The sequence below is a fragment of the Ctenopharyngodon idella genome, chromosome 12, assembly GCF_019924925.1.
Source record: "Ctenopharyngodon idella isolate HZGC_01 chromosome 12, HZGC01, whole genome shotgun sequence".
Taxonomy (NCBI): domain Eukaryota; kingdom Metazoa; phylum Chordata; class Actinopteri; order Cypriniformes; family Xenocyprididae; genus Ctenopharyngodon; species Ctenopharyngodon idella.
In genome coordinates, this window is record NC_067231.1 from 5782935 (window position 1) to 5807199 (window position 24265).

Below are 24265 nucleotides of genomic sequence, written 5' to 3' on the forward strand. Positions count from 1 at the left end.
ATATCATTGTAATTATGGATATATGAGGACCTGTTTATAAACATCAACTCAATTTATAGCTAAATATTATGTGAATACCTATGGGGATATATAAATTAGCCTCTGATTACTTTTTTTGTTGTTGTAATTTTAATGGACACAGAATATTTCAAAAAGCAACAGAAAATATTTTTTGATTAGGAAGGAGGAATGAAGCAACATTGTCTTTCTGATGGATATGTAATATGCCAGATTAATTTTGAAATCAGAGACACTGAATATTACTGCATTGGATCTAGTGGAAATAGAGGCTGCTTGTGGAACTTATGGTAACTTGTACTCAAGGCCAGTTCAAATAGCATTTCAGCAAATAAAACACTGTATAAATATGAGCAAACACAAATCAACATATCAGAAACACAGATGCACGCTTTTAAACAAATTTTAATGCAAAATAAAAAAGAAAAAAATAGATCCAGTATAGTTGCTCTTAACTATACAATAAAAATATCTAAAAGAAAATGTAATCAACTGAATGAGAGATACAATAAAACTGTTTTCAATTTCTTAATTGCCCTCTTGTAGGGTAACTGCAGTTGTATAACATCATGCCAATCTTAAATAGGATTTATGAAACAAGAAAACAAAGTGCCCAACACCACTGCGGGGGATGACCAAAATGCACAAAACCAATAAAAAGCTTAATGTCTTTTTGTGCAATGCACAGTCCCCTCCAAAATACTAGTTAAGCTATTATTATTGGTCATTTCAGATGGTAAATGTTAACAGTACAATTTGTTTAATAATATAACCTAATCTTACTTTTAGATGCTAGAATTTACAGTGATTTGTGACTTAAAAAAAAATGTCCATTAAGTCTTCACATTGCATACTTCTGGGTCCATTCTCTCGCTAGTCTGTTGTACCTGGTTGAAAAAAAGAAAAAGAAAAAGTTCATAAACAGTCTAGTTTGTCTAACCTGACATCACAATCTAATGTAACAAGTATGATCCTTATTTAGTCACCCTCATGATGTTCCAAACCAGTTTGATGTTTCTTCTAACACAAAACACAAAAGGTGAATTCCTGAAGAATAACTTGGCCGAATCTTGTCAATATAATGAAAGTGAAAGTACTATAGCTGTCAATGGACTAAATTATCTCTTGTGAAGTCACATGAAAGCTTTATGTAGAACAAACCAAAATTTAATTAACAAATATGTAAATCTTGTGTAAAAGAATCATTCATTGCATTGGATCTTTTCAATTAATCATATTATCTAGTTCACAGAACTGGTCAGAATTCATTCATAAATTAGACTGTTCCTGTTCTCGAGCTTTATTACTCAACTGGTGCTTCTCAATACTCAAATTGATGCCTTCCCATTTGTTTGCTCCTCCGTCCTCCAGCCTGTAACCTGGAAATCGATCGACGTCAGCCATCTTGAAGGACATCTCAATTCTCTAATTGCACCACAAGGAGCGGGGAGTGAGGAAGCTTTCAGAGAAGCAAGGAGGAGCGTATCCTATGCGGAAGTGTTTTTAATCAAAAAACCTTCCGCACATATATACTGTCTACTCCCTTCAGAGCTGTCACTTTTTAATTCACATTTTACTTTTGCAGTTTAAACAAACCATACATTTCACATTCACCAAAAAAATATTTAGGCCTAAATTTAAGATAAGCATTTCAATTGCATATAAAATTTCCATCCATTTTGGATTACAGTTTTAAACTAATAAACTTAATGTGATGCATATTTATCAGTCAATGAAACAAATAGGTACATTTTCTGTAACAGTACTAATAAACCAAATGTGTTTTAAATACACAATAACCAGGTTTATTAAAATCAATAACTCCATTTTGTTTCAATCTCATACATTTTAACTAACTGAATATTGTTTGTTCCACAGCTAGCCATATTTTAACCGTGTTCATACTTTTTAAATTGTTCTTTTTTAAGTGTTAAATCTAAGCAATTTGAAAATATGATTTTAATAAAATCAAACACATGCAAATAGTGAAAGGTGCAGTAAGTGATTTCTGAGAAACACTTGATATTTGAAATCCACCCAAACAAACAAACAAACAAACCAGTCCCCTTCATTGCTCCGCCCCCAAAATGCATGAACGCGCATGTCTATTAGTCTATTTATCATAGTCGAAGCGTAACAAAATGCTTCACAGAAAATATAGCTAAGGTGACGAACGAACGACAAGGAAGATCAAAAAATGAAAATACATTACACAAGAGTGTATACAAGCAAGAATTCGTTGTTAGTCACCAGAAGCATAACAGCTCCAGACAAACAAAACTCAAAACTGTCCTATTACTATTGCTAACATTACAACAACAGCATAGCTTGGTTCTGTGAAACACAGCAAAACCAATGTTATTCACGTATGGAGCAGAAACAACGCAACCTCTGGTTCCATTTTCAGGCCTTTCTGCTTAGGTCTCTCCAGCGCTGTAAAGTTTTTATAACATTAACACGGGTCTTAAAGCTCTTGCCTGATCTTTTTTTTTCCAGTGATATTCCTCTGACCTTTTCTCTTTTGTGATGTCTCTCAGCCATCTCTCTTTCTACAGTCTTTCTTCAAATCTCCCTCTTGCTCATTCTCTCTCCTTCCCCATCATGAGTGTATACACCCCCTGCTGCTGTTTGGCTACAATTGTGTCGTGGTGATCGGTCCAATCCACTTTCAGCAACGTTTCTTAGAAATCGCTTACTGCACCTTGAATAAACTATGCCTATACCATGATTTTTTGAGTGCCGAAATCTTACCCATTTCATTCATGCATGCCTGACAAATATGTATCACATTAAGTTCATGTTAAAACTGTGTAATCAAAATGGATGGAAATTTTACATTTAGGCGGAAATTTTAATATTTTGAGCTATTTCAACAGAGCATCTTTCTTCATTAATAATTATGCATTTCTTAAATAACCAAACCCTCAACACTCAACAACAAGGGCAGATCCCTTGAGAGCAGCTGATGATGCTTTGAAGTGACACATGAGTGATCAAAAACATTCCAATGTACAAATAAGTTCTTTCAATTTTCCTCTATCCTCATTTTCAATCCTTTCCTCACATCCTAGTTGGGAGGAGCATTGGACATGAGGAAAGAAAATGAGGATGCACTATTTAAAAAATGAAAAGCACTCAATGACCTGAATGCACTGGAGGATATTATTATCAGTGATAACAGCTTAAATTGTGGTCTTTCACACACAAAGCTTTTGTATGGCTTCAGAAGACCTGAAATATAGCACACAAGTCACTCGCAGCACTTGGCAATACTTATATGGTCCCTTTGTTGCTTGTCTTCATTGATTGTACTTGCATGTGGAAGAGCAACCAGCACAGTATTCAAATTGTCTTTGTGTTTTGTGTTCCATAGAAGAAAGTCATATAGGTTTGGAACAACATGAGGTGAATAAATAAAGACAGAATTTAATTTCAAACTTTATACTTACTTTTCTTTGTCTGATTTGTAGATGTGTGCTATGTCTGGGACTAAGGGGTCATCAGGATTTGGATCACAAAGCAAAGAACATATGGACAAAAGAACTGAAAAAGAGTTGAAAACAATCATCAAAATAATGAAATTATGGGAATTACGAATTCTGCATTTCAACCAATAAGCAATAAACAATCGAGGCACACACAAGTACCTTTTGAAACTGTTAGTGCTGGAGACCACTGCGACCTCAGGATGTCCAGGCAAATACTTCCATTACTGTTAATGTTGGGATGGTAGATTTTCGTTGTAAACGCTACCTGTTAAATTGAGATGGGTGTCAAAATGTGATTTTTAAACAAGGCAAGTAAATGGAGGTGGGGTGTAACATTACTACCTTTGGTGGCTTGAAGGGATAGTCTGTTGGAAAGTGAATTGTGAGAAAGAAGACTCCTCCTTGGTATGGGCTGTCACTCTACAAATTGAAGGAAATGACACAGGATTTAGGTTCATGAAAATAAGACATCTCAGATTTTAACAAAAATGCTGTTGCTTAGTAACAAATATACATAAATAGTAGGCACCCTGAGATGCTATGTGCAACCACCTTATATTTAAGATAACACTGTCTACAATACCGTGTTGACAACAGAATCCATTAGGGGTGGGAATCTTTTGGCCTATCACGATTCGATTCATATCAATTCTTGAGGTCACAATTCGATTAAAAATCGATTCAAATTTTGATTCGACATAGGCATAGATTTGACTGTAGTTTACTGTTTTGCGTTACTTTTCCTATTTGACTATGGTAGACTGTTTAATAGGTCTTGAAGAAAAAAACCTACTGAATTAAATGCGAACCTTGAATTTTATTTTCTTCCTATTGTAGTCAACCCAATATTATTATTAAGCCGACTGCAATCATTACACACGACTGGCAGTCTTCTCTAATAAAGCTAGGCAGGCAATTTTATTTTATTTTTTATATTAAAAATAGGAACAAAGAAACAAATTACAAAAAAATAGGACAAATACAACACAAAAAAAATATACAAATTAAATAAAGTAAGTTTTTCAGGTACAGTAGCCTATAGGTTTATTTAACATGTAGTAAGAAATACTACAGATATTGAAAAATCAAATGTAAAAAATAAAACACTGTAGTCTTCACTGTATGAATTAAATATAAATTCATTCATATTAAAGATGTGAAAATGCAGTGAGTGATTTATTAACATTAATGAAACAGACAGCAACAGTTTATGAGGCTGCTGTCCCTTTAAGAATGCACGGATGTAATATAATGTTACACATCCGATTAACTGTTTACGTTAGTGTAGGACATAACAGACTGTGAATACTCCACACGATGTGCATTGTGACATAATTGTGTGTATTTGACCATGCAAGCGCAATAAGCTGTGAAAGAGAACTGAGTTAGAGTTTTATTAATTACAATAAGCTGCAAAAAAGGACTCAATGTAGTGCTTTTTCGGGAGTGACTACGGGATTGCATCGCCTTTCAGATGCATGCGATCCTGAATTAAGTCCCGAAAAAGCACCACATTGAGTCCTTTTTTGTGGCTTATTGTAATTAATAACACTCTAACGTATCAATAACTTTTAGTATTGCAATGTGTAACACTTTAGAAAATCTTTTTTTTATTATTATTGAATTGATGCGAATTGGTAGGAGATAGAATCGTGATTCATATGTGAATAGATTTTTCCCCTACCCCTAGAATCCATTATAATCAGTGATGCTGTCTACATTATAATCTGTCTACCCATTATATTCAGTGATGCTGTCTACACTGGAACTAGAAGTTTATTTGCTCTAAAACAAGCAAACTAGCCTTAAACAAAAAAATATCTGTAACCATTTGAAATTACAGACAACCACTGCATTTTAATCACAATCCAAACTAAGATGCTACACACATGTAGCATGAGCAGTTGTTATATAAAACTAGAAATTGGGCATTTGCTAGCCACTGTAGTTAATTACATTTTCCAAGTTATTCCTAAAAGTCACTTTAAAACATCACATTATCACATTCAGCAAATATTATTGAGCAAAGCACACTGTTCAAGGCTAATGAGGGAGTACTTACAGGTCCCATTATTGTTGCCTGCCAGTGAAACACTACAAATACAAAAAAGAGGATTATTGAAATTTGTCCGCTGTGTCAGATGTTATGTAAAGCAACCTCATTAAAAAGAATAACAGTGAACTTACAGTCATCACCAACCGGCCCAGCAGAGCACTGAGCTGGAGGGTCCCTCTGCAAGTCTTGAAGCTCCTGAAGAAGAAAAAACAAGATTTCAATTAAATAAAATAACATTATGAGTGGAAAAACTCTACTGATCTCAATCTTCAAGGCAATTTTGAAAAGATTTTATAACCACCCCATGTCAAGATGTTTTTTAGTGAATGTATGAAGTCAATACAATACAGGTGTCCTATCAGAGTAACCACATGTGTGAATTAATCATCAACATGTTCTACAACATGTTTGACAACCACAAAATGGCACGATGCTTTTTGTTTTCATTTTGAACAGTATCGGTTTCATCAATTAAATACTAAAACATTTTTGGTTACACTTTATTTTGATAGTCGACTTTTTGACATTCTACTAACGATAAGTAACTTTGCAACTACATGTCAACTTAACTCTCATCAGAGTATTAGTAGACTGTTATGGTTAGAAGAATAAGTTGACAGTAGAAAGTCTGTTGTGGGAGCATCAAAATAAAGTGTTAGCAGATATGAAGCAGACAGTCTACTAACACTCCAATGACTGCTAGTTGACACGTCTAAAGTGAACTACTGAAAAGTGTTTTTCACATTTTTAAACATCATGCTTGAGAAATGTGCAACCTTTAAAATAAAAACCACCTGGCTTGATATTTTGTTGTGTAATGCAATGACATTCATCCATTTTTAAGTGAGGCTTCAGATACTGGCATTCAAATTGAGTTTGAATAAATTATCACAGGGCTCCAAACTGTCAACAATAAAAGTGACTTGAACACTTTATAATTTAGTTTATTAACCCTGTACATATTTAATACATGAATCATTATCAAAACTGTGCTGAAAAACCTGTTGTACACAATCTATTACATTCCTTGTGCCTTTTGATTGACAGTTCCTACTTTTGTTTGCAAATAAACTGTATAATACTAAAACCGTCAGGTTGTTATACACGTCTTTCTGCTGTGAAATCTTTAATCGTATTATTATAAAGTTAACATAACTTTTATATTCTTAGTATTTCGAGATGAACATTTTCTGGACTAAAGCAACGTAGGTTTACTTGAATATCCATGTGTGATTTTTTTTTTAGAAAAATCATATGCATCAAATATGATACATCAGATTATTGATGAATGTTTATATGTTCATCTCTCAATCATCATCATATTGCATTGCATTTTATGTTTTACCTCCACAATAAAAACTTTGATCATAAAACTAAGCCTAAAATAATTATATGCATTTTATGCAAGTACTCAGTTGTAGTTCTCATTGATTTACATTGCAAATCAGAATGTCATCATTTTTGTTCATAAAAATAACAGCAACTGTACCAAACTGTGTATTTTTGTTCAGTTTAGGCATCAAAAAATGAATAAAAAAATGTGAGCTCCATATTCTTATATCATATTGTTTATAGGACAAAAAGCCTAATGTATCAAATATGATGCAAACAAAACATATGCAAACTATTCTGTTAACACTATTTTACAGTGTCTTTGTTGCAAGTTACATGTAGTTACTGTAGTAACAACTATACATTATTACATGCAACTAACCCTGAAACAAACCCTAATCCTATAGTAAGTACATGTAGTTAATTAATATTACTCAGTACTTAAATGTATAATTACACTGTAACAAGGACACTTTAAAATAAATTGTAACCTATTTTTTTTATATATATTTTGTCAAAAGGTTTCAATCAAAACTGTTCTATTTATAAAAAAAAAAAAAAAAAAAAAAGTTTTTCATTATTTCATATGTCAGGCTTTACAGGGTTAAGTTTTAAATGAACAATATGTAATAATATACATTTTAAATTACAACAATACAAGATATAAAACATAAATAATTATGATTTTATCAGACGTGGATAGATGTGCCTTCTGGCAAGGACTTTGGGAGTTGAAAGTGTGTTTAACAACACTGTCAGACTGCGATACACATCATAGTGTTGCGAAACAGAAACTGTCAAAATGACAAAGTGATGGCGTCACGCTGGAACTTCAGAGAATCAGGTTGTGTTGCTTTGTGTCAAACACACAACACAATAGCGCCTACCGACTATATTCAGATAAACTACACCAAATCAATTGTAGCCAAAGTCACTCGAAATGTCACATCAGCTGTGAGGTTTAACAAAGCACACAAAAGTGGATGAATCCACACAAAGATTGGCCTCGTTTAGTGCGGCTGCTGCCGAGGCTGAAGCAGGTTTGCTGTCTTTGTTCAGCTCTGGGCCTTCTCGAACACGGAGGAAAAGAACACAAAAATGTTTATTATTAAATAAATATATATATATTTTCAGTTCGTTTTCTATGTGAGGAATTTAATAAACCACGCGTCTTGATGTAAACAAATTACTCATTTACGTAACTGTTTGATTTTCCAGGTATAAGTGTATCGTTTCTAGCACACAAACACAATACGATGGTTGACTGACAACCTTGACGCGTCACTATTATTTCAGGTTTTACCAGTATTACTGATAAATTAAGGAAAGCGCATATTTATTTATATTACTGCCAGTAAACATTCAACAAACAGCGAAAACCCGACATGATTTGAGCGAAGAAACACAGCTAGCTAGCCGTTATATGCTACATTCCACTTACACCGTCGACATATTAGATATACACATTATTCTTAAACGGTTTGACTTGTTACAGACTACCAACGCAAAACAATAACAAATAAAATATTATTAGTTATATAAATGCGAATTTTAACCCCATTATTTGACATTAACAACGCGAGCAGGTTAACAAAAACTTGGCTAATGTTTGTCATTTACACACAAAGATCTTACCTTCTGTATTCTCTTTAATGCCATGCTGCTTTACTGTGTGTACCGCCCCAGATTTACGCGATTATATTATCTGTCCGATATTATTGCTACGAAACAGCTCAGCAATACTGTGTTTCCCTGAGTAAAAAAACGAATGTGAGCGGCGAGAAAGGGAGACAGCTGTAGCTCAGCAAGCTCACACTTCCGGTGCGGACCGGTTAAAAACAAAATAAAAGTCATTATGTATTATTGCATCTCCAGAGAAGCTCAAGGAGAAATGCTAAAAAAATAAAAAAATAAAAAAGTCAACAAAGCCTTATTTGCATGAGCGTTAGCATTTTTTTTTTTACAATTGAGCCTAAATGTATAAAGTAGGTAAATTACAGATAGAGCAAACAAATAATAAAGGGAAAAGAAAGTAAAAGAAGTTAGGGGATAATAATAATATATAGAAAGGCTTTTTAATATAAAATATGACACAAACTTAAACCACTAATGGACATTTTTATTTAGATTTAAATAAAGTGCATAAGTGGTTTTATATATATATATATATATATATATATATATATATATATATATATATATATATATATATACGTCATTTTTGCTATTTCCCAAATGTTCATTTAGTGAAAGTACTTGTATGAAATTTTAGGTGAATAATTCTCCCATGGTGCACTTCGGTCAGACGGCAGATGGAATGGCGCCTTAACTGGAGGAGGAGAAACAGAATTCACAACCATAACAGTATATTTTTAGTCAGCTTGTGTGTACATTGTTCTTACCGTGCATATTAAATATTCGATTTACATTATTGGGAAGATCACATCACGTGTACGATGGCTCCGTTCAGTTTGATGTCAGTTGGTGCTAATCTTTTGGTCAAGTCTTTGAGTTTGTTCTCGAGTGCATCTGTTGTGAGGTGAGCATGCTTCAAGTTTAAGGTTATTCATGCATGTCCCATATCTGATAGATTTTATTTTGGCAATATATTTTATATGCGTCAGAAATATACAGCAACGATAGACAGCTATAAATTCATATTCTCACAGTTTAACAGACATGATCATTTAATGCAAGATTTAGTGACAGCGCTGCACTAGTTTAATAGTGATCATTTAACTTTTTCGTAAGGTGTAAAAAGCGTTTTGTGCTATTTTTATGTTAATATATATAAATATATATATATAATTAATAATTTTACATTTCATGACAGTTTTTTATAATGACATTGCTTTGCAATTGTAGGTGTTCATGTGTAGCTCCAGTGATAAAGAGTTTTAGCACCACAACAGGGGGTCCACCCAAAAGACCCCTGACAGCATACATGACATATGTGAAGGAGATGCAGCCTAGCTTCAGCAGACAAAACCCAGGTAATTTCCACTCGAGTTGCAAGGCAAAATTGAATTTCTGATTTGTTTTAAAATAAGATAAAGAGCAATCTATTTTGCTTAGGACTGAAAAATGTGGATATTATCCGAAAGTTAGCAGAGAAGTGGAGAATGCTGACTCCTGAACAGAAGCAGGTACATACCTGCTTCATATATTTTTTATTTATTTATTGCTGTAATTTGTATGAATATTGTGTAAAATGTCAGCTTATATGTGTATATATCCATTACTATAAATTGTATTTGCCAAAAATCACACACACACACACACACACACATATATATATATATATAAATATATATATATATATATATATATATATATATATAAGTATCAGAAATTATATGAGGGCCAATATTTGAAAGATTGGAGTTGATTTATGGGGAATTTTTAACTAGGTCTGGGTACTGACACAAACAATTCAGTTAGATTAGATTCTGATCTCAGCTCGACTAGATACTGATTCATTTGGTTATATATCAGGTACAGTATGTGTGACTTTTTCTTAAGAAAAAAAAATCTCCCTCTACTAATTCTGTAAACTATACAGTATATATACCCTGTCAGCTGGTACATTACTATTCAAAGTTAAAATGATTAAATTCAATTGCTATTTACTTTTAGAGATATTAATTGATACTTAAATAAAAACTGAATTGTATACAGACATTTAAATTGCACATAAGGCAGTTTTTATATATACTTTTTAAGGATATAACCATGTTTCTACTTCAATTTGTTGATATAAACAGTGGCTGTCATAAGAACTTGACAAATCTATTCAACATGCATTAAATAAGACATTACTAACAGGATTAATAAAAATATAATGAATATGTAATATTCATATATTTATTATTTAGCATATATTTAGCAAAATTACAGCTAAAATGTTTAGTGGTTTTGTTCACACATCAACAGACACATAATAGACTAAAAGATTGATCTTGGGATTTAAGAATCAATATCGGTTCATCAAAATGAAGATCAATTAAAATCGAGAAATTAATCAACCCAACCCAATTTTTACCTTTTACCTACCTACTACAAAGGGCATATTTTTTTGAAACACATGAAAACACAGCATGTTATCCGATTAGGTCAAATACTCAGTTGGCCTAATTGAAATAAATGATAAATCTGAACAAAACTCTTCTAATATCTGTTCTATACAATTGTCCAGGTTTTACAACTCTTATTTACAGTATAATCTAACATACATAATACATAACAAGATAGGTCTAGAACAGAATATAATGAAATAAAATATAAAATGTTTCATAACAAGTGAAAAAAAACAACAACATAGAATTCACTATAGAGGCATCTTAAATCTCTGCGCCTTTTTGTCATTTTTGCCCAGATCCCTTAATTGTGGATCTTAACGTTATATCTGCTACCACACTTTTTTTTTTTGTTTATTGGTATTGAACAATTCCACAGTCAGCCACTAATTTGAACTGTCTCACATGTGCAGCCATTTCAGGATGCATCTTTGGTATCCAGGGAGCAGTATAAGCTTGCTTTGGAGACATACAAAGCCCAGCTCACTCCTGCACAGACCGCTGCTATTGCAGAGGAAAAACGACAAAGAGTGGCCAAAAGAAAAGCAATTAGGAGAAAGAAGGTGAGTGTTACCCTCCATCATGTAACTACTATACTAAACCACCAATTATTTTATTCTCTTTTATACTATATTCATCCTTGGTTTGTTTTGCATAACTTAGTTCCTGAGTTTTTGAGAAATTAAGCATTTTGATTACTGTTATATTAAAGGAATATTGTACTTCAACTGTAGGAGCTGAATAGTCTTGGCAAGCCCAAACGCCCCAGAAGCGCCTTCAACATCTTCATGGCAGAGCACTTCGAGGAAGCAAAGGGAACTACTATGCAGGTGAAGATGAACTTTAGTTTTATCTAAAACTTAACATACATTACCTTTGGGGTCTGTAAGATTTTTTTAAAAATAATTTTTGAAATAAGTCTTTTATTCTCACCAAGGCTGCATTTATTTGATCAAAAACAAAGTAAAAACAGTAATATTGTAAAATATTATTACAATTTAAAAGAACTGTTTTCTATTTGAATATAATTTAAAATGTAATTTATTTATGTGATGGCAAAACTGAATTTTCAGCATCATTACTCCAGTCTTTAGTGTTACATGATCCTTCAAAAATCACCCTAATATGCTGATTTGCTGCTCAAGAAACATTTCTTAATATTATAAAGGTTGAAAAGAGTAATATTTTTGTGGAAACCATGATAATTTTTTTTTCAGTACACTTTGATGAATAGAAAGTTAAAAAGAACAGCATTTATTTTATTTATTGAAATGTTGTGACACATTATAAATGCCTTTACTTTTGATTTACTATCAATTTATTGTGTCCTTGCTGGATAAGTGTAATTTTTTAAAATAATTTTACTGATTCCAAATTATCAAACTGTAGTATATTTTGAATACATGATTTTATTTATTTATTTTTGCAAGGGAGCTAATATTTTTGGAGACTGGATATTGAATCTTAGCACCTAGTTTAGCTATCTGCATTTTGCTTATTGATATATTTGAGGTTTACAGTATAACAAAACTGATATTACAGACCATTAAAACCTAAAAAAATATTTCCATAATATACTATTTAAGTATTTCATACAGTGTTTATTGGTTGCAACAATTTTGTTAAATGTCATTTTTCCTTTCAGGCGAAGCTGAAGTCGCTGAGAGACGACTGGATGCGATTCAACAACACACAGAAACAAGTGAGTTTTGCCTAAACTGAGCGTCATTTTTTTCAAAAGTGCCACACAATATGGCTCTGTTCCATAATCTAGTAAGCTGCCTTGCTATTCACTGTCTGCATAGGCTGTTGCCATCTAAGGCACCTCATAAAATGTCTGATTTGAAACACTAGATAAGCAGCAACTCTGCATCATACAAATATCAATGCTCAGGTAAAGCATACAAGAGACTCAACTTAATAAATAAATGCTGTTCTTTTCAACTTTTTATTCATTAAAGAATACTGAAAAATAGAGCTGCACGATTAATCATTGAAAGAACACAATCTTATTCTTAAGGCAGGAAAACACCAAGCCGACGGTTGGCCGTCAGGCAGTTTTTGTTCGTCAGCAGTTTTCTCAGTGTGTTCCGCACCGTCGGCTGAAGTTGGTCCTCGTCGGCTTTTATTCGGGCGATGCGACATGTTGACTCGGCGTCGGAGCTTGTCGGTCCGTCAGGCCATCTGATCATTCTAATTGGCTGTTCAGCTACTGCCACCTGCTGGTATGGAAAGGGACGTGCTACTTGGCTGTCTGGTGTCAGTTTGGTGCGTCAGGGCAACTTTGGACCCAGACGCTGCCGACGTGAGCCAACCCCGCAGTCTGCTTTTGTTGCCACTAGTTTGTCGGCGTCGGCTTGGTGTGTTCCTGCCTTTAAATGACAACGACTGACCTGTGTCTATTAAACCTTTGACATACCCGTACATTCAAAACTGCATTGGCGCTGCCGTTGATCCAGAGAGAGCAGTTGTCATGAATGGGTATGAAACCGCTTCACAAACAGTCTTTTCAAACACACAGTTTTGTTATTTCTGTTACAAATATTCAAATTATCACAGAAGTACTGGGATAAAAGTTTATAGTTCGGATGTAAACACTGACGTCTACAGTAGTTAACAAAATAGAGCAAATTACCTTTTAAAAGTAACTTGGTGCTCAAATAATGATTGTATCGATTGAATTGTTATGGCACTTGGTGCACCAAGTGACTGGTTAAAAAAAAAAAAAAAAAAAGTCATTGAATCTTTCATTCAAGAGATTTGTTCAAAAATTTGAGTGAATGTGAATGTGGTTGCAATTCCTGAAAATATACCGGTGTGAATTTGGTTATAGAGAATTAGGTGAATGTGGTTGTCACTCCCATAAATAATACTGTGAGTACTACGTATGATCAGAACCGTATTAAGGAATCAAATACAGGACTGATGTCTGTATTCTACTGCTGTGTGAACATGGCCTATGTTTTGCTTTATCTGACTACACTGATCTATTTTTAGATATACACACAGCTGGCAGAGGATGACAAAGTCCGTTACAAGAACGAAATAAAATCGTGGGAGGAGCACATGATTGAGATCGGAAGGGAAGACCTTGTTCGGAGAAAAGAGAGGAGAGCCATCAAAGCCAAAACCGTCAAAGACAGAAAGAAGAAATCCAAAGTAACAGTGATAAAGGCAAAAGCACCAAAAAAGAAGGCTACTGTTGCTGGAACAGCTGTGAAAAAGACTGTGAAGAGCACCAAGAAGTGAGATTATGTATCTGTGAGACAAAGTGTGTTGTACAAAGGCCAGTTCCGTCCTCAATAAAAAGCCTGTGCTTTCCGTTATTAGAGCTGCATTTATATACTGTTCGAAACATGAAGGCTTTAAAACTGTGAAGAACCCTTCATGAAGTCTCCATCTTTTCAAAAAAATTTTTTTTTTTTATGCTGGTTTCACTTATCATGTAAATAATATTTTAGACCCTGAATATGACTGCTTTCATAGTACTATATTGCTTTTAAGCTACTTAAGAACATTTCTTAACTTACCATGAACCGTATTACTGACATTTGCTTCTTAGTATGAGTTTGCATATCATGCTTTAAAAGAGGACGCCATGTTTTGTATGTCTTTACTTACAAAATAAACATTTACATTTTATATAAAAGCAACAGAAGGTATTTACAACAGAATACTTTAAAAGTTTTCATTAAATTGTAAAACGTCATTATAAATGTGCTTTCTAAGGTTAAATGAAATAGTTCACCCCAAAGTGACAACTGAGTCGTTTACTTGACGTCACGTTCCAAACCAGTATGACTTTTGTGTAAAGGCCTGTTCACACCAAGAACGATACCTATATTAGTGTCCGCAATCACGAAATAAAACTTTCTTTTTATTATAAACGCAGCAGTTTTGTCGTCTGCCACTTTAAATATTCAAGCTCTTTAAAGCAGGAAGGATTCTATATATCTTTATCAATATAGTCATTGGTGTGAACAGGCCTTAAAACATTCAGATATTTTACATTTCTTTGAAGCAGGAATAAATAAGCATGAGTAAAAAATGAAACATGACAAAACTTTCATTTTTAGGTGAACTATCCCTTTTAAATGCAAATCAAGTGACCTCAGATTTAGGCTGAATATTGACTTATAATTGTCAGTACTTTGTACAAAACCTCACATTTAAAACTTTTACATTTAAAAAAAGTTATTTACATTATTATTTTAAATACTCTTGTGGGATAAAATCAGGACTTTTTTGTAGCCGAGGAGAGATCAGATGGCAATTTGGCTTCTTGCAGTAAAGTCTCAAAATCAGGTGAACACACCAGCTTGTGTGTGATGTTTCCCAGCACAGTCATGTCCCCGGTGAGGCCCTCCGACAGCCGAACACAAACAAGTTGCTGCAAATACGAACATGATCATATCGCATGAAACATCTTTCATGTAAATGAGATCAGTCATACATTCCTTGAATAAACAGAACAGATCCACAGTTGACAATATCAGCTTGGCTATCCAGAATGGTACAGCAGGAACAAAAAATGTTGGACACAGACCCAAACTAGGGGTTATGCGATATCGCAATTTTAAATTGTGAATGATTAAAATGTCTCTATGATCTGCCTTTGAAGAGAGATCTTATTATCGTGCTACAGTGCAGTTCTGCCATCTGTTGCAGTTTTGGCGCCGTCACAATATTGTATATCACGGCATAGATTCACATCATGTTTAGCAGCGCAACAGTAGAATTACAATCATGTGAATGCAGTTCTTCGCCATCATGAAAGTTTATCTTTTACATGTGTTTTAAAGTCTTGCCAGTTAAACTTTTCTGTCATAAGCTTAACACCCTAAGTTATCTTTCATGTCTTATTGCGCTTAAACTGTCATGAAAAAGAATCATAACAAGATCGTGGATTGTGATAATATCTTTTAAAAAAATATTGTGATATGATATTTTTGCCATATTGCCCACCACTAACCAAAACTCCTTTGACTATTTATTTTTCAGGGTTCCTGCAGGTCCATTAAAAAATCTTAAATTCAGTTTGATCAAATTTAAAGCCATAAACTGTCCAAAATATTAGAGATGCACCGATGTATCGGCTAACAATCGGTATTGGCCGATAAAAGCTATTATTATCACTATCAGCCATCGGCCGATTGTTTAAAAACTGTCGATGATCAGGGCTGACTATATCCTGTCAATCAAAAGGGTGCGGAAAGACGTGTTCAGACTGCAACTCATACATACTGTGTGTGAAGAAAATCACTCGTGTTGAATTTTAATGCATTAACAGTTTAAAAATAGTGACGTTAAAGCAGGCTCTTTTTGACCCTATGAATCACCCGTAGTTCAAGCCAGGGTTGCCAGGTCTGCGTTTTTTTTCCTACATCAAATATTATTTGTAGTGCCTCCCATCCAATAATCGCAAAAAGATTTGTGCTTTATTACTTCAGTTACTTTCAGTTTTCAAATTCTGTCCATTTTATCATAAAAATTCAAACAATAAATGCCGATGTCAGATCACTGTAATGCCTCAGTTTAGTCTTTTCTTCCTCTTCAATACAAGCTATATCTCGAAAAACATGAATGAACATCAAAGGTATGTTGAAATATATTGTACAACTTACCAGCATGTATCATGTTTCATATAATCACTTTATGTTTCAACCGCGGAAAGACGTCAATAAAACAGCTTGTGAACAATATGTCACATCATGTCACTTTTACCTCAGGAATGTTTTCCAATGTTCACAGTTCCTTAGCTATCTACATATAAAAAAAACACTAGAGAGGAGCTTGTTTACTGTTAATTATATGTTTGTGAAAATTTGCCATGAAGACAAGTGCTTATGAAAACTACCTTACGTGATACTAAGTTTTACACATTTCTCTAATATTGTAGTGTACCACATTTGGTGGTACACTACAATAGAGGGTTCCCTGTATAGTTTGCAACATTATTTGGGAGAGATTTTTTTTTTTCCTGTAGAAAAACCAAACTATCGGTATCGGCCGATATCATTCTGAATAATCGGCTATTGGTATCGACAAATAAATTTAGTATCGGTGCATTTCTACAAAATATTTTAAATGGATAAAAGAACATTCTTAATTATATTTTCAAGAAGTCTTAAATTTGAGGATGGAAAAACAGGAATTGCGATATGGCTTAATGTGATGATTGTATTTCAAAAGAGTGTGATTTAATTGCATAATGATGAGCAAGTCTCAACTGATTTTGTTATTTGTCAATCTTTACTAGATCATTTTGCTACACTGAAACTAAAATGACAATGTGCTAACTCACCTGTAGGAAAGAGAAGGCCGCTCCTTCTGAGACATCTAATGTAACATTTCCCATGACCAGCTGGACTTTACCAGACTTTCTAATTTGCAGTTTTCCAATCAGACCCTCTGAGAAGTCAGACAGCAAAGGTACAGCGGCTTTATCAGGCTGATCCTGAAAAATGATATCATCATAGCATTAAAAGGGGACAGTAAAGATGATATTACATGTTTGTAATTGAATGCGGTTTGTCTTCAAAGGATCATTTCATGAGGAAACAAACTCTTTTATAAGTATGCTATGAAATCATACTCATGCATGTGCTGTGTGCTTTTTTTTAGGGAGTAAGGCAATATTATAACGCATAACTTTTAAAAGTAACTTTCCCCAACTCTGAAAGATAGTGTATACTGAAACTGACCTGTGAAAACAACTTGTGTAATATACAGTGGCAAAAAAAAGAAGTTTAATTAAAAAAAAAAAAAAAAAAAACCTGACATGACCCCTTCAAGTGGCATAGTATGAAACAAACTTACCAGAGATTTAATTTGTGATGAGCGCTTGTCTTCAGTTTTGTTGTCCTTTTTGGTTTTCTCTGGGCTTGAGGTTTTAGGTTGACCAGGTATGGTATCAGGAAGTTGAATAAACAGTAGTTCTTCCTGATCTGAAACACTTAGCTGCTGGAAAAGTTCTCCAACAGTTGGTTGTTGCGGGAATGCAGATGTTCCCCTCAATGGCAGCGGGTATTTCTGCTCAGCTCTGGGTGATTTCAGTGCATTATCAGATGTGGTCTCTTTAACTGCAAAAATGTCTTGGATTCAGTTCTTTGTTTACTGTAAGTAGCATGAAAACACTTTAACTGGCAATAAAACGAACCACATAAAATTACTGCTAGCATAAACTGTAACTTACATGAACTAGCTGCCTCTGTTGACAAAAAGGTGTATGACTGATGGAGTGGAAGTCTGATTGGTCTTTGCTTAGGATCATTTTTTAATCCAGGATCATCCAAAAACTGCTCAATTAAACCAGAAAAACAAACAAACAAACAAAAAAACATTAATTTACTATTGATTAACCTTAAAGACTCCATGAAATGGGTCAAATGATAAAGGGCCATTATGACTTAGCTTACATCATCTCGTTGGAGTTTTTGTAAAATTTCGTTATCATCCTCAGTATTGTTCTTTTCCTTTTTAATGCATTTTGTGACAAGTGCAGGATCACAGTCATTCAGGTTAGTGCTGCACCAACTACCTGCAAAATCAGACACAGTAAAATTACTTCAATGAAATTTGATTTGGTATTTAATATTCATTTTAACACTATGAGTCAGCGTAAATGTCAATTTATTTGTATAGTGCTTTTCACAATACACATTGTTTCAAAGCAGCTTTACAGAAAATCTGCAGGTGCCAGCTAAGTTGCATTCCAGCATCATCCATCTGACCTTGCTTACTCACAACCTTTAGGGGTTTTCCACAATTCCTGGTCTCTTTACATGGACATAGGATCCACACTGAAACGTTTTTTGTCACTGTACTGTTTACTTTTTGCCTGCTTGTCTCTTACATGTGAAGCAAGCTGTTAAGGTGAGGGCAGTTTACCTGCAGGTGGCAAGGGAAGACCCGAGACGTTAAGTTCTACCATGCAAGAGTTCAGCTGGTGTGCAATGTGTTGTGGCATGTGACGCTGCACGGTGTGCCTGCAGAAAGACTGGTAAACTCCTTCCACCCTCTTCCTTCCAGTGATGCAGTCTGTAAGCTATCCTTTAAGCTGTGATTGAAACGTTCCCCATTTGCTCTTGGGTAATACACAGATGATGTCCTGTGTACATTTCCTCTGTCTTGCAGGAACAGCTTGAAGTCATGCCAAGTGAACTGTACTCCATTGTCAGAAATCAGCTCTTTCGGATTCCCCTTCCTGCTAAACACAGTAGACCGAAACTGTATCATGGAATGAGTGGTAGGATGTGAGACGAACGCTATCTCAGGCCACTTGCTGTAACAGAATGACCACAAAGCGACAGTCCACAGGTGCAGCGTCAAAAGGGCCCATGATGTCTATGGCCACTTTTTCCCAGGCGTCAGTAGGGTATTATATGGGATGAAGTGGTGTTGTATGTGTGATAGCAGATTTGTCATGTAACTGACACGTGACACAAAATTTGACAGCCATTTCCGTTTGTGCATCCATGCCAGGAGTAATCGAGTCAATTATTTTTACGATTAATCAAGATTAATCATTAAAAATAAGAATAATAATTAAAAATAAGATTTTTTTTGGTGGTAATAAAAATAGACCTAAGCAAAGACCTAACTTAAAATACATAATCAGGCAATAATATTTGGTTCAAATAAACTATCAAAAGCAAGTAAACATAAGGTTTTATAGAACAACACTGTTGAAATACATAATGTACAAAATATGTACAATCATCTTGTACATTAAGTATTATAACAAATGCCTGCAGAGGGCACCAACCTGGTGTTGTTACACTTACAGCAGATCAAATCCTTGTTTAATATTGGCAATTAATGACCAAACAACATTAAATTCATATGTTTACTTAATCTTTAATATTTGGCAACTTCTTTACAATAGAAATGGTACAGCCACTGTAATTTCTTGAACAAGAATATGTGGACATCAAAACAGCAACAGCAAACTCAGAGCAAAGGTTTAAACTTTTATTTTGAAATCACGATGAACAGTTCGCATATTTATATAGATATTGATGTATTCTCCTGTGCTGGCGTAGGTTTATAAATGATAAAATATGTCTGATAAATGTCTGATAAAATGGCACAAATTGCCCTCCCAGATGAACGTTATAAGCAACCCAAACTCGTAGCATATGCAGAGATGGAGTATGAGACGCTCCACGCATGTAAATGATAACAGTTCATTTGGAACTGTTTACAAACTGTTTAAACAGCATTTACTGTGAACGAGGAGCCGCTCTGAGATGCCATGTAATCTACACGCATGTAAATAATTAAAGCGAATATATCTATTAAACCCGCAGGGTATATATTTATTTAATTGAATCGCAGCCCTGTGGTTTTTAAATGGCTTTAATACATATTGCAGCATTAGAAAATGGTCTAATAATGTGTCTGTGGAATGCGCCACTTCTGGTATTTTGCCGGTTACCCAACACAGGTAAAATTTTAAATCGAGTACGAGTGAAAGTTCAAGCCAATTATTGAAAGTATGGCTGTAAAGCATGATCCAGAGCCCTAGCACACTTTGGCCATTTTGAGCAGTCTGCACAGCTCGGCTTGAATAGGACAAGAATTCAGTGCAGCTTTGAACTCAGTGTTGGTTACTGTGAGCGTAGAGGTGAGTGCCACAACTTTTCCGGACTAGGTTCAGTACTGGGAAATGGTAAGAGAGATAAACAGTCTGCGGTCACATTCTCGCATCCTAGCTTATACTGAATGTCATAAGTAAATGCCATCAGCCTAGCTGACCATCTGGGTATTCGAATACCTGCTCTGCCTTGGCCCTTAGATGACAGGAGAGTGGTCAGTGGGCTGTCATCAGTCCACAGTGTCGTCCCCACAGGTAGGTCATCTATCCCTCTGTGGCCCACACACCTGCTAATGTTTCTTTTTCTACCCTGGAATATTTAGTTTCTGCTGCGGTAACAGTGCGTGATGAAAATGCCACTGTTCTTACTTAAACACCAGGCATTCGAACGCACAGCATTTAGTCTGCTTGCTCTGAGGTGCAAGTTATTTGTAATATATGAAAAAAGAGGCACAGTGGCCATTTATATTACAGATATTTAGCGGCAATTTCCAGGAAGTGACGATTTTGTTTTCTTGAACACATGGATAAAAACAGTGTTTTTTCTAATTTTGCCCACAAGTTAAATTCACAACTTTGGATGGAAACATAGTTCATGGCAAGGAATGAAAAAGTTAATTTCATGCTGGATAATGAAGAAAAAAAAAAAAAACCTTGGGAGAAACCAGGCAACACCAGGGGACCAGTTCTCCTCTGGCTCTACAGTCCAAATATAATGTCAATAATTGTGTGCTTTAAAAGTGTTCTTTACCTGGTTTCTGTAGGTGTCTGCAGGACCCTGCTCAAAGATGGAGTGAGACTGAATAGTCTGAGGTTTTTCTCGCCGCCGTCTCTCTCTTTGTCTGTCTTCTCTCTCTCTTCTCTCTTTCTTTGGTGCAGTGCGAGTCCCCTGTAACCTTCAGAAAACAAGAGTTCACATTGACAGCAGTTTACATGACAGAACGACATGTCATTTACTTTCAAAGAGTGTTGCAGATGTGTCAATACTGTGAAATTAATCTCTGATAGTTAATCCAGGGTTGTAAACTTATAATTATGAAGTTTCAATAAACTGATTAAAAACTCTTTATTATTACTTAAAAATGTTAACAAACGTCTGTTATATTATATACTGTTATATATATATATAATTATATATATATATATATATATATATATATATATATATATATATATATATATAATTATATATATATATATATAAGATGTCACATTGATCTCATGTGCTGCTTTATTTTTTTATTATTTTCTATATTATTTAAAAAAATCAACTGTATTTTTTTGTGGTCGTTCTATGTGAGTTTAATTGTTCATGTTATATTTTGAGTTAATAAAATGAAATGTAAAATGTAATTATCAATATATCTATCACAGGATCCTGAATCTTTTCAAATCGCAATCATATCACGGCAAGTTTTGAGAAATAAGCAGATTTTCTAAAAGAATCAATGTCAGATCATATCATGAAACGTCCAATTTACACATCCAAATATATACATGTGTATTTTTTTTTTTTTTTAAATCCTAATTTTTACACTTTAGCTTTACCATGTAGCCATAGTTACAAGATGTCTGCTTGCCAACTATAAAACACAAGTACTACAAAGTTTATAATGATGTCTAAAATACTTACTCATCTTTATTTTTGCGAACAGAGTGAACATTTGGTACAAAGGTTTTCTGTTGGGGAAAAAAAGTCAGTCAGTTGTAAAAGTTTCTAGAATATGTGCATTCTTTTAATCTTGAACTTAAGATGCTGTATCTATTTACTGTAACATCCTTTTTTTCTTCTTCCTTTCTTTTTTAAAGCTAAGAGCAGCACAAAAACCCACTCATGATACTGAACCATTGACATTAGAGAGTGCAACCTTTTTATATCCACCCAGGGTGAGATCTCGGGAGCGCAAAGAGGTCAGTCTGCCTGGTGGAGGGGGATTCAGTGATACTCGGCCTGGCAGTCCTCTGCCCACAGCAAATGATGGTCTGAAAGCAGTAGATGAACTCGCCTCTCCATCCCCATCTCCATGTTCAGACATCCTACCAAACCCCAGAAACACTTACTGAAAACACCAACCCTTGACAATTGTGTTGGGCATAATACATGATTACTCAGACTGATACAATGGTAAAAAGAGCCTCAGACTTATGGGTGTAATATAAAACAAACTCTGCTGCGCGCTCATTGAGATTACACTTAAAGACGCGCTCGCCTCCATTTTGTTAGCAACCTAAGCTAACAAAACAAAGCCTTTAATGCCACCTTATACCATTTGCACAGCCGGATTTTGAATAAAAAGAGAATACGGCTGCCTTGAGTACATCTAAGGGAAAATAAAGAAGGTACGTACTTGAAATTTGTGTAAGCACCTCAAGTCATATCTGTCAAATTCGTCCAGCTGAAGGCTACATCCTTGCAGCAGAAGCATCATGGGTCACGTGATCTGGGTTCGCTATAAAAGATTATATTATATTACACTATACTACTGTTGTTATTTTATGATATTAATGAATTATTCGATGCATTTATAGCCTGCTGTAAAAATATAAAATGTATTTATAGTGTATATTTCATATGGTCTTAAATGTTGACATAATTGTCTTATTAAACTAAACATTATTTTACAACTTTTGTTTACTATATAATAAACTACATTATATTATTTATATTACATTATATTTTATGTTATTGTTTAAAAAAAAACGTTCCCAGTGTTATAATAATAATAATAAAATACAAACATAAAGATAATAAAATATTAAAATAAATATATGTATATTTAAATATAAAATGTTTAAAAATATATATATATTTGCTAATTTAAAACAAAGCATGCAATTCATATGCCAAAATAATAAGTTCATATAAGATCATAATAAAGTTCGTGTTTGTAAACACTGGCTGTGTCTCAAAACGTGAACTGCTAGTGCTTACCCAGTCCAAGACAGCATTTAGGCAAAGAAGGAACGTAAAGCATTTTGGGGCATCATGGGTTGAGTTGACTTAACTAGCTCACAACATTTTGTAACCCACAGACCACCTTCTCTGGCTCATATTGAACAAAGGGCGGCGCTCTACTTTTGCCTGCCTTCACTTTATACTTCTCCGGTCAATGTAACTCACACACAGAGCCCGTGGCCGCGATGACTGGCGCTCACTCTCCGCTGGAATGATCTGATCTGACGGCTGCGGAGAGTCAGCGGTGCTCTGTGAAAGTCATGGCCGCTCAGTGTGAACCCTTAAGCGGATATTTACAGCAATCTGATCCGGGCTCCAACAGCGAGCGCAGCACTGATTCCCCTCTGCCAGTGTCTGAAGATGACTCCAGCGGACCCACGGCACCTCCGGACCCCGAGTGGACCGAGGAGAGGTTTCGAGTGGACCGGAAAAAACTGGAGATCATGTTATTAGGTAAAAATCTTGTTTCCATGACAACAATCATCAATTTTTAGAGAGTTTGAAAGAAATAAACACTCAGCAAAGTTTACAAATTAGAAGAAGGCACCATTGCTGTTAATAATTGTCTTTTATAATTGTTTAACTGAACAAACACTTACAAATAGTAATGCAAAATCTAACGCATTGCCTCCAGCATCTGCACAGCTGAGCCGGTTATTTTCCCCGTCTCCTTTGTTCACCTCCCGTGTACAATTCTTGCTTCCACACCGATTTTGTCTTCAGAAACATGAGTTGAAATAT

The 24265-nt window shown here is 34.6% G+C and overlaps 4 protein-coding genes across 5 annotated transcripts in view; 2 read left to right on the forward strand and 2 right to left on the reverse strand.

Annotated features, from left to right (window-relative positions):
* Window positions 1-405: 405 nt before the first annotated feature.
* Window positions 406-8760, reverse strand: ube2d1b (ubiquitin-conjugating enzyme E2D 1b). Its single transcript, XM_051914299.1, has 7 exons — window positions 8530-8760; window positions 5694-5757; window positions 5569-5600; window positions 3849-3926; window positions 3666-3771; window positions 3468-3561; window positions 406-905 (listed from the first exon to the last, which is right to left on the reverse strand). Exons 1-7 carry the CDS (start codon window positions 8551-8553, stop codon window positions 860-862), a joined length of 444 nt encoding a protein of 147 aa, XP_051770259.1. The 5' UTR covers window positions 8554-8760; the 3' UTR covers window positions 406-859.
* A 410-nt stretch (window positions 8761-9170) lies between these two features.
* Window positions 9171-14296, forward strand: tfam (transcription factor A, mitochondrial). Its single transcript, XM_051914065.1, has 7 exons — window positions 9171-9433; window positions 9760-9887; window positions 9970-10040; window positions 11384-11533; window positions 11705-11800; window positions 12616-12672; window positions 13968-14296. The coding sequence occupies exons 1-7, from the start codon at window positions 9351-9353 to the stop codon at window positions 14217-14219; spliced, it is 837 nt and encodes a 278-aa protein (XP_051770025.1). The 5' UTR covers window positions 9171-9350; the 3' UTR covers window positions 14220-14296.
* Window positions 14297-14569: 273 nt separating this feature from the next.
* zgc:171971 (uncharacterized protein LOC569690 homolog) lies at window positions 14570-23671 on the reverse strand. The gene is made up of 10 exons (XM_051914064.1): window positions 23501-23671; window positions 22917-23018; window positions 22437-22605; window positions 22202-22248; window positions 18861-21464; window positions 18389-18510; window positions 18166-18268; window positions 17790-18052; window positions 17275-17427; window positions 14570-15360 (listed from the first exon to the last, which is right to left on the reverse strand). The coding sequence occupies exons 5-10, from the start codon at window positions 18937-18939 to the stop codon at window positions 15205-15207; spliced, it is 876 nt and encodes a 291-aa protein (XP_051770024.1). The 5' UTR covers window positions 18940-21464; window positions 22202-22248; window positions 22437-22605; window positions 22917-23018; window positions 23501-23671; the 3' UTR covers window positions 14570-15204.
* A 69-nt stretch (window positions 23672-23740) lies between these two features.
* Window positions 23741-24265, forward strand: part of bicc1b (BicC family RNA binding protein 1b) — a 104585-nt gene continuing 104060 nt past the window's right edge. For both annotated transcript variants that reach the window (XM_051914062.1, XM_051914063.1), the window contains exon 1: window positions 23741-23977. In XM_051914062.1, coding sequence (XP_051770022.1) covers window positions 23785-23977 — 193 coding nt within the window. In that variant the 5' untranslated portion in view covers window positions 23741-23784. The remainder of the gene's footprint in view (window positions 23978-24265) is intronic.

Excerpts from the sequence above, each read along its gene's own strand:
- ube2d1b (XM_051914299.1), bottom strand. The coding sequence starts at position 8,553 with ATGGCATTAAAGAGAATACAGAAG. Across the intron at positions 3,772-3,848 it reads ATCCCTTCAAGCCACCAAAG|GTAGCGTTTACAACGAAAAT; the intron begins GTAGTAATGTTA and ends TCAATTTAACAG. Across the intron at positions 3,562-3,665 it reads AGCACTAACAGTTTCAAAAG|TTCTTTTGTCCATATGTTCT; the intron begins GTACTTGTGTGT and ends ACTCTTTTTCAG.
- tfam (XM_051914065.1), top strand. The coding sequence starts at position 9,351 with ATGGCTCCGTTCAGTTTGATGTCAGTTGGTGCTAATCTTTTGGTCAAG. Across the intron at positions 9,888-9,969 it reads CTTCAGCAGACAAAACCCAG|GACTGAAAAATGTGGATATT; the intron begins GTAATTTCCACT and ends TATTTTGCTTAG. Across the intron at positions 12,673-13,967 it reads TCAACAACACACAGAAACAA|ATATACACACAGCTGGCAGA; the intron begins GTGAGTTTTGCC and ends ATCTATTTTTAG.
- zgc:171971 (XM_051914064.1), bottom strand. The coding sequence starts at position 18,939 with ATGCCACAACACATTGCACACCAGCTGAACTCTTGCATGGTAGAACTT. Across the intron at positions 18,511-18,860 it reads TCTTCCCTTGCCACCTGCAG|GTAGTTGGTGCAGCACTAAC; the intron begins GTAAACTGCCCT and ends CTGATTTTGCAG. Across the intron at positions 18,269-18,388 it reads AAAAACTCCAACGAGATGAT|TTTTTGGATGATCCTGGATT; the intron begins GTAAGCTAAGTC and ends TTAATTGAGCAG.